Source organism: Phalacrocorax carbo, chromosome 8 (genome assembly GCF_963921805.1).
Source record: "Phalacrocorax carbo chromosome 8, bPhaCar2.1, whole genome shotgun sequence".
Lineage (NCBI taxonomy): Eukaryota > Metazoa > Chordata > Aves > Suliformes > Phalacrocoracidae > Phalacrocorax > Phalacrocorax carbo.
In genome coordinates, this window is record NC_087520.1 from 39,314,692 (window position 1) to 39,328,820 (window position 14,129).

General features: G+C 40.6%; 1 protein-coding gene across 9 annotated transcripts in view; it reads left to right on the plus strand.

The window, feature by feature from the left end:
* The window catches only part of WWOX (WW domain containing oxidoreductase), a 537,552-nt gene that overhangs the window by 123,175 nt on the left and 400,248 nt on the right, over positions 1-14,129 (plus strand). For all 9 annotated transcript variants that reach the window (XM_064459620.1, XM_064459621.1, XM_064459623.1 and 6 more), the window contains exon 7: positions 13,014-13,199. In XM_064459620.1, the coding sequence (XP_064315690.1) occupies positions 13,014-13,199 (186 nt within the window). The remainder of the gene's footprint in view (positions 1-13,013; positions 13,200-14,129) is intronic.

Consider the following 14,129-nt stretch of genomic DNA (forward strand, 5'->3'; position numbering starts at 1 on the left):
GGAGATACATTCCCCACTGGATATTTCCACCAGGAGTGAATGACTGCCACCTTCCTTCCATGTGCTAGGATTAGGATGAGAGTAGGAAAAGAGGTCTCTGCACTTAAATGGCTAGACTTGTTCAAGTTAGTTCTTTTATCTGTATCTAGTCTTTCCCCTACGCTAGTTTCCAGCTCAGGCAGTTGATTGAATGTCTCTGTTATGGAAAATCAAATAAATGATCTGTTTATAATAATGTTGTGGGCTAAGATGGGTTTGGCATTAGCTGATTTTCATGCAGTTGGAAGAGGCAGGCCAACCAATCTTTCATATTAGGCTTTTGGAACTAAAAAACACTGAATTGAATCTCCTCTTCATTGAGTGGGCACAATGTGAGGAATTATGGTTGGTATTAATCCACTTTATAGACAAAATGACTGCCCTCCTGTGATTGTATGCAACGTAGCATTTACATTTAGTCAGCATCAGTGTTTGATAGTTCAGGGTCTGTAGGATTTGGTATTTGTGTAGGGGTGTGGATGTGATACTTTGGCATTTATTTCCTCATTTAATCATCACATATTTGACTAAAACCTGCGTACTTGAATTGGCGGATAGCACTAATGTTTCAGTTCTAAAATTTCCAAAATAGCTACCTGTTGTCAATATTGACAATCATGTTATCACGGTGTGTGCGTTATCCTCGGCATGCAAACACTCCCATGATCAAAACTGTTAGCAGGCAGAAGTGAGCAGTAAAGCTACAGATGACATTTTATGTGCATCTTTAGTTTTGAGTGGTGCATAGTGCCACTTGGTTTGAACTAAAGTTATCTTCAGCCAAACAGTAAGACATCAATTTAATGTTCTCAATGTTCGAGGAAAAAAACTGAAATTATCCTGAAAAATCTTGAATTGCTTCAAAGATATAAAATAGTGTTTGCCAACAGCTATTACTTAGAATTTTCTGAATTGGTAACAGGAATTCACAATTATGCAGGACTTCCATATGTAGATTTTCACTGCAGTTACTTTCCTATACTTCAAAACAGGAATTATTTGTGGTAAGAATTGGCACATGCTAACAGTTTATTCACTTATGCTCTATGTAGAAATATGGAAAAGACAGCAGGTATGAATTATGATTCTCCATTTGGAACTTCAGTCTCTTCTTATTTCCCTAACCAGACCCAAAATGGAGAGGGCCAGATTTTCAGCTGGCTTCCTTAACCGAGGCCTCAAATTCTATGAGTACATTCATTTTTCATGCTGCAAGGAGAAGCGCTCTGAAACCTTGCGGGTGAAATTATGAATCCAGAGCTTTCTGAAAATTCACTTTGGAATACTATCTTCCTACGTTTTCATGTATTATAACTGACATATTGCATGTGTGTTAAGTTGGTTTTTTTAGTTGTTTTGATTTAACCACAATTAAATCATAGACATTGTAGGATAAATTCTATTCATACATATAATAAATACATGTGTAAAAATGAGATCTGTTTAGCAAGTTGTTGCATAGATGACTTAAAAGATCTATAAAACTGAATATATGATTTGAACGAATTATTAGTGATGCCAATATGCTTAACAGTTCTGTAATAGATGTATCTTTGTCAGAGATTAGCGTTGCCACAGTGTATTGTCTTTCAAAATTGGAATATATTTTCTAACACTGTACAAATCTGTTAACTTTTTGGCATTCATAGAAGTATTTTTTGTGAATTAACACTAGTAACAGTTGAGATATTATATTTGTCTTCTCAGCTTGGCATTCTGACAGTGCCACTGAGGCACAAACTTCTGGATAACATTGTACATTTTGAGATATCAAAAAATACCCACATTGAATTAAGTATTGAAACATGCACAGTTCACAAGCTACTGTTGCAGACAGCATGTATCTTAAATTTAAATAAGATCAAAGGCTGACTGCATTTGAAATATACATAGTAATATTAGGCTGAAGCTTTTTTTTTTCTCTTTGTGGTGGTACTGTGCCTTATTAAAGCCTAGGGATTGGCTTTCTGCATAAATATTTTTCTTTGGTGGGTTGGTTTTTTTTTTTCCCTTCTTTCTTCTGTTTTTAAGCTCCCGTACACAATTACCCCATTGTGGTAGCATGTGTCAAGTCATGTGGATCCAAAAAACTGTTTCCAGTATTTTTTAAATTAAAAATCTGTCAAGCTTAACCCCTTTTACTGGAGGCAGAGATCATGACGTTTTCACCAGATCCCCTTTCATTTCATCTGCTGATCGTGGAAATATCTCCTGCCTCAGGACTTTTTTTTTTTTAAAGTAGAAGTCCATATTAAGACAAAGAGGATGGACAGTTCACCATAGATTTAATATAGTTGCATCTGCAAAAATATTAAGTGTTTTTACATATTACTAAGAGAAAGATTTTGTTAGGTGCTTGTTACATAGTTTTATGAGTGTAACTGTGCTGTTGAAAATTTGCAAACTTGCTCCTTGTCTTTCAACACGTTGCACTCTTTTCACTGTAACCTAATGAAGAACCTTGATAACCCTCCAGTGGCTTTCTGCCTAGCACACTGGTTGTTCTGGTTCCCATTCTGAGCCAGGTGTCTATGCCTAAGTCTAAGCTGAGTCTAAGATGGCTCATAAAAGTCTTGGGGCCCTGCCATCCTAAAAAATTTCCACAAGATGCACCAGCTGTGGAGGCTGTTTTGAGTATCTAAGGAAGTGAAATATGTATGACTTAATATGCCTGATTAAAATGTACTCTGTTGCAAATAAAATGAGGATTTTGCAGCGTTAGAGCTTAATGGGCTTTAAGAAGATCTGTGTTTTTAATTGATGTTGTCTTTTAAAAATTCTGAAATATAAGGCAAGAGTAGCTATTTAATTACATACACATTAAAATGTATTTAGTCTATTTAGTTAAAGGCTTTCTATGGGAGATAATTAAAATACATGAAGGCAGAGTCTTCTGGCACTTCAGTATGGGAGCCTTGCTGCTGACATTAGGCAGGCCGTGCATATACCACATGTGTCTTAATCTTAGGATCCAAAAATTTGCGTTACAGTCTGAAAAGGTTGTATTTCTTCATTAGCTGTTCCCAAGGCACCAAAAATCCCAGAGGATGTCAAAGTACATTAATTTTTATCACAACATGGAATCTTTCAGGTCTGAATGGCAGCACGCAGCTGCTAGGGGCTTTCTGAACTCTATTACAGCTCTATATATCTCTAGGCAAAACAGAGGAAGGAGTTGTCATTGGCAAGTGAAATGTTCAAAATGCATGAAGTGTTTTATTGTTCAAATGATCAGCCGTAGTCCTGAAAACATTTTCCAAGGAGTTAGCTGTTTTCAATGGGAAATATCAGGAATATGTAACAAAAGTAGTGACTGACCTTCCTTGTGAGTTCTAGCTTTCTTTTTTCTAACAAGTACTTACTGTGTGCAAATGAAATTCACATATTTAGAAGTAGGTGCAGAAACAACAAATCATTCCGTGGTTTGCTAAAATGAATGTCCCTTTACAGCTGGCTTATGCTTATTCGTAACTCCCTCTATATATGAGTAAATAATGGTTTGCTATTGGGATTTTGAAAAAGAGGTATGTGTCCACTTTGAGGTAGGGAATGTCCTAAGGTGAGCTGCTGAATGGAAATTACCCGGTTCTGGATATTTTAATTGTTGCTGTCTCCTAAGCATCAGGGAGCTTTAAACCAAACCAAACCAAAGTATCTTTGTGAGGCATGACAAGGACTGAAACAAAGTGCTCCCCATATTGTGCCAGGGCTTGAGAAAAGGAAGAGGATGCAGAATGGATATAAAAATTAAGTTGCAGAGCCCTATCCTAGCCCTTTTCTACCCCAGGCTGGCCCCAGGCCTTTCAAAATCCATACGTATGGAGGTATTTTGGGTCCCCAGGGATACAGAAGGAGCAAAGATGCAACACACTGACAAAGGAAAATGTGGCTTCTTGGATGGATTTTGGTTTGAAATGAGGTCCTGAGGAGGCATTGAGGTGAGAGAACAGCAGCACTAACTCCTGTTGTGACTATCAATACCCTGAGCGTACTGTATGCTGTCAGTCAGAGGAAAATTAGGGTTAGATTATAGCTATGCAAAAGGAAATTGTGAGCTGTGGATAGTGGGCCCCCAAAAGGTGAGAGGGTCCCTGGTATGAACCTAAGGGAAGGAAGAAACCCACCACATGCTTGTGAAAAATGATCCTTCCTCCTTACCCATCCTCCCTTGTAGTTATAAGTTAGAAAGCAAGTACAAATACTAATCTTGACCTTCACTTTTAAGCAATAATTTGTTATCACAAGAAAGTGCTTTACTGATGTAATGATACCAAATAAGAAAATGTAGATGAAAAAGTTCCTAATTTCTCAGATTTCTAGTATCACATACCATACTTGCAGTGTATAAATTAGCCAAGTGTGGGAGACAGATCACGTCAACAAATTAAACCTCATCCCTGTTTTTCTTATTTTGCGTGTAGTCTCTGTGAAACTCATACTAGAGTGGAAGAAGAAATCTCAGCTTGGATCATTCCTGAGGGAAGGTGCTTTGGGCAGTGCAGGTTTTACTGAGGTCAGTTTGGGGGCAACATTACAAATGTTTAAAGTGTTAATGTTAAACGGTTAAAAACTTTCAGTGTTTAAATGATTTGTTATTTAATATTGGGTCTGAATTTCTCTTCAGAAGTTCAACTTTAAAATTTTTACAATGTTGAAATGGCTTCTGCACCCCATTAAGAGGCCTCTCAAACTCCTCTGTCCCCCTAGAGCTAAAATGACAGAATTTTTCATCAAAGGAAGATAACATACTAATTTCTGGGTGTGTAAATTGATGTAGGATTTTTTTGGTTGGGTTTCCCCCCCCTTTATGTATAAGAAAAGCTAATGAAGGGAAAACCAGGACTAATGGATGTTTTGTGTTTAGTTCTAAATCTGTTGAGACCTCTGTTCTTTCTTCAAACTTTTATGAAATTGTACACTGAAGATTTTATAGAGCTAATGAATAATGATTGAGAGATGTTGACCTGTATGGCAGTATGCAGATGCTATATTATGAAGACATAGGGGCCTCTGCTCATAATAATTCCCTTGTATGTGATATGAAGGAAGAAGCAGAACAGTTTCAGTCCATTCCCATTAATCTCTTGGAAGTGGGGCAGAAGAAGAAGGGAAGTTAGACATGAAGCATTTGTTTCCAAAAATAATTGAGTTAAGCAGTACTTGGTTTTGGTTTTTTGTTGTTTGGTTTTTTTGTTGTTTATTTGTTTTCATCAAACAAGTAAATATCTTTGGGTCGGTGTTAGATTATACATGGTTCTGAGACTTCCTGCTGCTGTCTGACTGCTAGTGATTTTCTTGTTGCTCAGTTTCCCATCAGGGCTGCTTGTAAAACTGAGAGGGATTTTGGAGAGCCGTGAGCCTAGCCTGCGTGGCGGTTATTTCCTTTGTGATTATAGGCATTCCCTCAGAGAAGGAAGTACCATTTTCTGGCTTTGAGAGAAAGCAACATGGGTGTTCAGAGTTATGGGATGGAAAAGTTCGGTGGGCTGTGACTTTGCTTCTTTATGGAAGAGAAGTCACAACTCTCTGCCTTCTTTACTGGCCGTGACATAGGTCTACAGTTGCTTATGGGACTTTGGGGATATGGCGAGGCCTTTTCTGTTGAATTTCTGTGTAATTCCAAACAGTGTGAACTTTTCAAATCACTTGAGAAGTGCCCCAGATGGTGTGACATTCTGCTTCATGGGAAGATTTGAAAGTATTCCCTTTGCATAATTTCTGGTTAACTATTTCATTACATTTGAAATGGGAGAACACCAAAGCCAAGAACTCTGTTGACATTTTGGTGGTGTTTGTTTAACCTCCTAGTGCACAAGCTACATTCGTTGAAAAATATTATTCTTACCTTTGCAAATCATCAGTAATTAATTCCCTTGGAAATACCTACTGCTGCACACGGCCAGCTTGGGAGGCTGCTGACAGATCGTAGTTTTACATCAGGTGCTAACAAATTGATTATTAAATTTCATAACTAACTGATTTATAGCAACAACTTAATTTCTGTATCTCTCTAATGTATTCACTTACTGGATTTTCGAATAGCGCAGAGCAACTGGATTGCTTTGTTGCTTCTAATGGTGAATTGAGCACAGCATATATGATGCGAATGACTTGCCCAGTGCAAGGGTTAGTGATGTATCACAGACTTGTGAAGTGCACGAGATATTAGGTGGTTTTCAGCCGCGATATTCACAATTAAGAATGTCCTTGTTAATTATATGTGCTTTTTAACTTTCACTAAATTGTAGCTACACTTACCAGCACGGTGAGAGTTTTCTAGAATTGCTGAATAGCTTGCAGTTCAGGCAGCATATTCTTAAGACCCAGTCATGCTGTGAAGGATAAGCAACAGTGACTACCTGCTATGATGGAACAGCTTATGTTCAAGTCCCAGCGCGTACTTAAACTGTAATGGTAGACCACGTTAGCTCACTTGGTGTGATGTAAGTCACTGACTGAAGACATTTTAAGGAGACATAAGGGTAAATTTTCAAAACACTCTGCAAGGTTTTAACTGTACAGTGTTTCCAGCAATATCAAATAGGCGTCATGGTTAGAGGCAGCAGCTTGGAAATGTCGATACCAGGAGTAAACACTAAAGAAAATTTTCCTTTGCTGCTGACTTTTCTTGTTGGCCTTAGATGTGCCTTTGATGTAGAAATACAAACTATTTTATACTGAGGGGGGATTTTTTCCCCCCTTGGTCTCAGGAGGAAGCCTAATGTAGATTGCAGCAATGTTTTTAATGAACTTGTGAAATCAAGGTCATAGTTCTGCTATCACTTAAAAATACTCCTGTCATAAAGCAAAGCTGTAGTGCCAGATGTGTGGTGTGAATTGTCATGTATCTTAAAAATTTTGTTCCTGCATAATGATACGTTCAGTGATACAGAGCTCTGCACCACTGAGATTAGAAGCTGTCTTCTGTGGCTGAAATTCATAACTATACGGGGGCTGTTACACAGGTAATCTCATTCATTTCCTGGTGTGTAACTGTCCAGGTCACACAAACTTAGATGACAATTTTCAGTAATTGGACCTTTGTTAGCAGTCTGACGAGAGACACCGATAGCTTAATGGACATGGATCCCAATCAGAGAGGTGGTTCTTTCTGAGCTGAAATGAAGCACAACAGCAGTATCTATTGGCACGACCCTTTAGGTTTCTTTTCTGTGGTGTTACCTGGAGAAATCAGCTTTTAACCACGTAAAATGACTAACGCTAATTAAAAATAAAGGAATTCTGAAAGGGAATCTGGGATTACCTTTTCAGTATGATATTAGTTTAAAATGTCTCCGCTATAATAAATAAAGATTTTTTATTTATATAATATATATAAAAAAATCTATTATTTTCAGTTATAATTCTATATATTATATTATATTATACATTATATTATATATATTTTAAATTATATATTAGTATTATAACTAGATAAATAAAAACCTTCACAGATTTTTCTAATGGATTATTGTACTTTTAACTTTTTACAGTGTCTTTTAATTGCTTTTCTTTAAAACTTAGAACAAAATGCTGGTTGAAAAATACAAATCTCATGAAAAGGACTGAAGCATAATTTTATTTCTTTTATAAAACCCAATTAAATACCCTGACAATTTAAAAGTGACTACATTTTATAATTTTATAATTCTAGAATAATCTTTTTAATTAATTGAGCTGACAGGTTTAGGTATAGAGTGCACGCTTTGCCTCTGGTAATTGTTGTGGAATTACTATTAATGAAGGAGACTACAGTTTGGAGAGGTGGAATACAGTTTTGGTTCACATGTGAGTCCTTTCTGTCTTACTGTGGTCTGTTACTTCATAGTTCCTATGACAGTTATCAGAAGCATTACTATCTTTTTTAAAAGTGCCGTATTTGCTTTCACAGGGAATGGTGATGGTATTTTTGTATTGCTGTGGTATTCATGTGCCTCAGTCCTCATACAGGAGGGTCTTACAGCAAAAATAGCATCTGTGTTGAAGAAACTTGTTCCTTTTCCCCAGCAGATTTACAAATCTGTAAATTAATTCTTGCTAGTGCTTTTCATAAACGTTCAGAAGAGATGATGAATCATCCAAAGTTTCCACACATGCACTCTCAATCTTTATGAGGCTTTGTTTTCCTCTTGGCAGGTGCATCTCAAACAGGCAAAATGAACTCGGGTTTAAAACACTTCGATAAAATATGCCTCAAAAGGTTGGGTACCTTTTAAAAAATATGATCCTGCATATATTAGTAAATAGCCTGGTTGTGCTGTGTTGAGTGAGGCTGCAAAGATGAAAAAAACTGCCTTTTTTGCAAGTTGGTTTGAACAGAGAGAGAGAAGGTTGCCTTTAAAAGGACAGTCCCCCTTTATCTTCAATTTCTTTTGCGGGTGTAGTATATATGTGAAGATATTACGCGTATAAGTGCCACTGACCAAAAGGCAAATCAGAAATTCAGTACTTCAGAAAATGAGCTTCCCAAAGTACACAGATGCTTCATACTGCTTCTGAAGCTTTTTGTTAAAATTTTCCAGGTTGGTACAGGTACAGATATTAGATCGTTAACTACTTATTAAAGCAGACTACACTGGTAACCTCCCAGTGGGCTTGAAGTTGAAATTTATTTCAATAATGAAATACAGCCTACTGTTTATGTAGATGCTTATGCAGCTCTTTCAGTATTCAGCTAAGGTGCATTTGATTCCCCCAGAAATGTTTTTCTGAAAACTGGGCTATCAAAATCTGGGGTTTTCAAACATGCCTGAAGGAGTCTAATTACTTAGCTTTGTTTGACAACCTGGGGCTTCATGTTTCACATTCTTTTCCAGAATTCCTTTTGCAGATGCTCAGAGTTGCAGTATATGTGTCCTTCAACCACATAGAAAAATGATCTGACTCTGGCTCTCCTGTCATCTTTTGTGTGTAGGGCTGCGAGGAAAAGAACAGAGGGCAAGCAGCTATTTTCCCTAGATGTGCTTCATTTATTATCTTCAGAATTAGAGTTTATGTTGCAGGGTTGATTTTGTATCATGGGATTTGGCCAATTGCATAAAAGGCATAACAGGCTGGAACAGGCTAAACAAACAAATGTGACATCTTAGTATGGTGGTGTTAGAACATCACAGGTATTAGTGCATGATTAGAGCAGGAATGGAAAGTATTTGTTTGACGGTCATTATTTTGTGCGACCTTTCCAATTTAATTATATCAGGGCCAGGGATGCCAGATGCAGACTCTCAAGTCTGAGGTGTTCAGCTCAGGTACGCTTGCCGAGGTCTGCTGCGTCAGACTGTGGCTCAAGGACAAGAATACACTATCGGTGCCAAGGTTTCCTTAGAGATGAAACAATCTAGCAAATGTAGATTCATCTGAGGTCCAAGAACCAGAGTCTTTGCTGTGTTTCATATGGATTTGAAAAAAGACAAGAAAGAACAGAAAGGGTGTTTGTCCTTGATCTTGCTGTAGGGGTTGGGAAGGCTGCAAGGTGTGTAGCATCCTGAGATGACAGTGAGATGTCAAGGAATTTAAAGTTTTCTGGACCTGATTTTGGAATGAGAGAGGTACGTGACAGGCTATGTTGTCTTCTAGCTCAGTTTGGTAGAATCTTACCCTTTATAAAGCAAATTGGGAACGCTTCATTTCAAGTTCCTTCATTGTGGCATTTCTATTTCAAATGGATTAGCTGAGTTCAGTGAGGAGGGATTCTGTCTTCAGGATCTCATATGTACTGTGTGCAGTTCTTCCACTGAAGATTGCAGCTTCTGGAGGATGTTTTTATTTTCCAACTCAGACTTTATCAACTTGTATTTTTTAACAGCATACATCACAAGCTACAGAAGTATAAACCATGTGGGCATATGCCTTGTTGCATCATGGCTTTATTTCTTAATCTCTTTTCCCCTACCACTTGTGCAGAGGTCATGGATAGATGTCTACCCCACATAAGAAAGTGATAGGAGTTGCTCCTCCACTAGGAAAAATTTCTTTTTTAAATGCTCCAGAAGGAGACTGTTTCTCGATTAGCAGTTGGGGGAACAGTGATAGTGTTGAGGTATTTCTGGTGACCTGCCCATAATGTCAGCCATCCATCCGCTGATCACTGTTGTTGTATTGCTGTATTGTGGTATTGTTGTATTGCTGTAGTAGTCTTGCGCTGGTAGGCATCTGGAGATGACACGTTGTGGTGGGCTAGTTTATTAAAGTAGATATGGAGAGCAAGAAACAAAAATTGGTGCCCCCCTGGACCTGATGTTTACAAACAGAGAAGGACTTGTGGATGATGTGGTGGTTGGAGGGTCTTGGGTATACTGATCATGAAATGATAGAGTTTTTGATTCTCAGAGACATAAGGAGGAGGGTCAGAAGAACTACCACCTTGGACTTCCAGAGGGCAGACTTTGGCCTATTTAGGAGCCTGGATGACAGAGTCCCCCGGGAGGCAGCCCTGAAGGGCAAAGGAGTCCAGCAAGGATGGGCATTCTTCAAGGAGGACGTCTTAAAGGTGCAGGAGCAGGCTGTCCCCATTTGCTGAAAGATGAGTCAGCAGGGAAGAAGACCTGAACAGAGCACTTTGGCTGGAACTCAGGAAAAAATTGAGAGTTTATTACCTTTGGAAGAAGGGACAGGCAAATCAGGAGGACTACAAGGATGTAGTGAGGTTATACAGGGAGAAAATTAGAAGGGCCAAATCCCAGCCAGAACTTAATCTGGCTACTGCCGCAAAAAAAAAAAAAAAAAAAAAAGTTTCTATAAATACATTAACAGCAAAGGAAGGGCTAAGGAGAATCTCCATCCTTTAATGGATGCATGGGGAAACATAGTGATAAAGGATGAGGAAAAGGCTGAGGTACTTGATGCCTTCGTTGCCTCAGTCTTTAATAGTAAGACCAGTTGTTCTCTGGATACCCAGCCCCCTGAGCTGGGAGGTGTGTATGGGGAGCACAATGGAGCCCCCATAACCCAGGGGGAAATGGTTAGTGACCTGCTACACCACCTAGACACACACAAGTCTATGGGGCCAGATGGGATCCACCCAAGGGTACTGAGGGAGCTGGCAAAAGTGCTCACCAAGCCACTCTCCGTCATTCAGCAGCAGCCCTGGCTAACTGGGGAGCTCCCAGTTGACGGGAGATTAGCAAACGTGACGCCCATCTACAAGAAAGGCAAGAAGGAGGATCTGGAGAACTACAGGCCTGTCAGCCTGACCACGATACCAGGGAGGTTATGGAGTGATACATCTTGAGTGAGCTCACCAGGCAAGTGCAGGACAACCAGGGGATCAGGCCCAGCCATCACGGGCTAATGAAAGGCAGGTCCTGCCTGACCAACCTGATCTCCTTCTACGACAGGGTGACCCGCCTGGTGGATGAGGGAAGGGCTGTGGATGTTGTCTGCCTGGACTTTAGTAAAACCTTTGATACTGTCTCACACAACATCCTCCTAGAGAAGCTGGTGACTCATGGCTTGGGTGGGTGGACTCTTCACTGGGTAAAAAACTGGCTGGATGGCCTATCTCAGAGAGTGGTGGTGAATGGAGCAAAATCCAGTTGGTGGCCAGTCACAAGTGGGGTTCCCCAGGGCTGAGTGTTGGGGCCAGTCTTGTTTAATATCTTTATCAATGATCTGGACAAGGGGATCGAGTGCACCCTCAGTAGGCTTGGAGATGACACCCAGTTGGGTGGGAGTATTGATCTTCTCAAGGGCAGGAAGGCTCTGCAGAGGGACCCGGACAGGCTGGTTTGATGGGCGGAGGTCAATTGTATGAGGTTTAACGAGGCCAAGTGCCGGGTCCTGCACTTGGGTCACAACAACCCCATGCAACGCTACAGGCTTGGGGAGGAGTGGCTGGAGAGCTGCCCGGCGGAGAAGGACCTGGGGGGTGTTGGTTGACAGCCGGCTGAACATGAGCCAGCAGTGTGCCCAGGTGGGCAGGGAGGCCAACAGCATCCTGGCTTGTATCAGGGATAGCGTGGCCAGCAGGAGCAGGGCAGGGATCGTGCTTCTGTACTGGGCGTGGGTGAGGCTGCCCCTTGAATCCTCGGTTCAGTTTAGGACCCGTCAGTACAAGAGGGTCATTGAGGTGCTGAAGTGTGTCCAGAGTACAGCCGCAAAGCTGGTGAAGGGTCTGGAGAGCAGGTCTTATGAGGAGCGGCTGAGGGAACTGGGGTTGTTTAGCCTGGAGAAAAGGAGGCTGAGGGGAGACCTTATCCCTCTCTACAACTACCTGAAAGGAGGTTGTAGCAAGGTGGGTGTCAGTCTCTTCTCCCAGTTTACTAGTGATAGGATGGGAAGGAATGGCCTCAAGCTGCATTAGGGTGGGTTTAGATTGGGTATTAGTTAAAAATTCTTAGCTGAAAGGGTTGTCAGGCATTGGAACAGGCTGCCCAGGGAAGTGGTAGAGTCACCATCCCTGGGGGTATTTAAAAGACGTGTAGATGTGGTGCTTAGGGACGTGGTTTAGTGGTGGACTTGGCAGTGCTAGGTTGATGGTTGGAGTTCATGATCCTAGAGGTCTTTTTCAACTTAAGTGATTCTATGATTCTATAAAAAGAAAAGCTAAAACAACACCTTCTTCTCCCGCCTCCCTGTTCCCCGCTGCCCCCCACCCTTTCCCTGGGCTCAACTTCACTCCTTCGTCCCAACTGCTCCACCTCCCCTCATCCTGAGCGGCGCGGGAGGATGGGCAGTTGTGGTCAGTACACAACAGCTCCTCTCTGCTGCTCCTTCCTCCTCGCACCTTTCCCTCTGTTGCAGCATTGGGTCCTCTCCACGGGCTGCAGCCCTTCAGGATGCACCTTGCCCAGCATGGGCTCTCCCCGGGCTGCAGGGAAATCCCTGCGCCAGTGCCTGGAGAAGCCGCCCTGCAGCTGCACCGCTGCCAGAGCCATCACCCCTGTGCCCAAGGCATGCCTTGGCCCAGTTCACACAGGGATGTAATTACATGTATTTCACTGATTCAATTTTATTCAATCCTTCTGATTATTCAGGCCTCTTCACATACTGATCTGCAATGCTGCCGTGTTTGGTGCTCCCTGGTGCTTGACAGAGGATGGCCTGGAGTCCACCTTCCAGGTGAACCATCTGGGACATTTCTATCTTGTCCAGCTTCTGGAAGACGTCTTACGCCAGTCGTCTCCTGCTAGGGTTGTGGTGCTGTCTTCTGAATCACACAGGTTGGTGGATGTTACCTTTGATTTAGCTGAAATCTGCAATCCTTAGCGCATCAAACAGTAATGGCAGAACTGCAAAAGTTTTTGAAAATGAAAGGCCTTGCTCTAATGCGTTTGTGTTTGAATAATCTTTTTAAAAATAAAAGCTTTACTTACTAATGCCTGTGGATGTCACTGGATTTGGCTCTGCTGCTGGATAAAGTGTGTTCTACTTTTATAACCGTATGTAGGTATTTTTTGATCATTCTTTGTATGAATGCAGATTTTTGCAGCATTTCAGACCACTCATTGATTTTGCGAGGAGATGGAATAATAATTGATTAAATCTGAATGGCATGACCTATATTGATTTGTCATTCAACAACTTCAACATCTTACCAAGAAGAATGTGCAGTTATTTTAGCAGGAGAAACAATGCAATTAAAAACTGCTAGATGAAATCCAATTGTTTTATAATGAGAAATTAGGGAATTCAATGCAGACATTAGCTGTATAATTGTAAAATGGGAAGTAGTGTAGTTAATACATATTAGAAATCTGGCCATGCGTCTTTTGGTGAATTTTTTAATTAAAATGTTAGATGCTCGTCTTTTCTACTGCCAGGAGAAGTACAGTTGGCAAAAAAGATGTTGATGAGGTTTTCCTTCTTTCAGACATGCTTGTGCTGTTTGTATTAATAACTGAAAAGATGGATTTGATCTAAATAAAGTTCCTTGTGCAAAATGCATGCCCCAATCCTGAATTTTGGTGAGCACGAACCACTTACTGCCTTCTGATTTAGTGTAGGGACTGCAGGATTAGACCTTTACTGTCCAGCTTTAAACATTACTGTTTCTTTCTATTTCACTTTTGATCGTGTGTAACAGCTCCAGCAAACCAAAAGGAAGAATATGCGAGTGCTTTCTTTTTCCCCCTGACTTCATATTTCTGAAA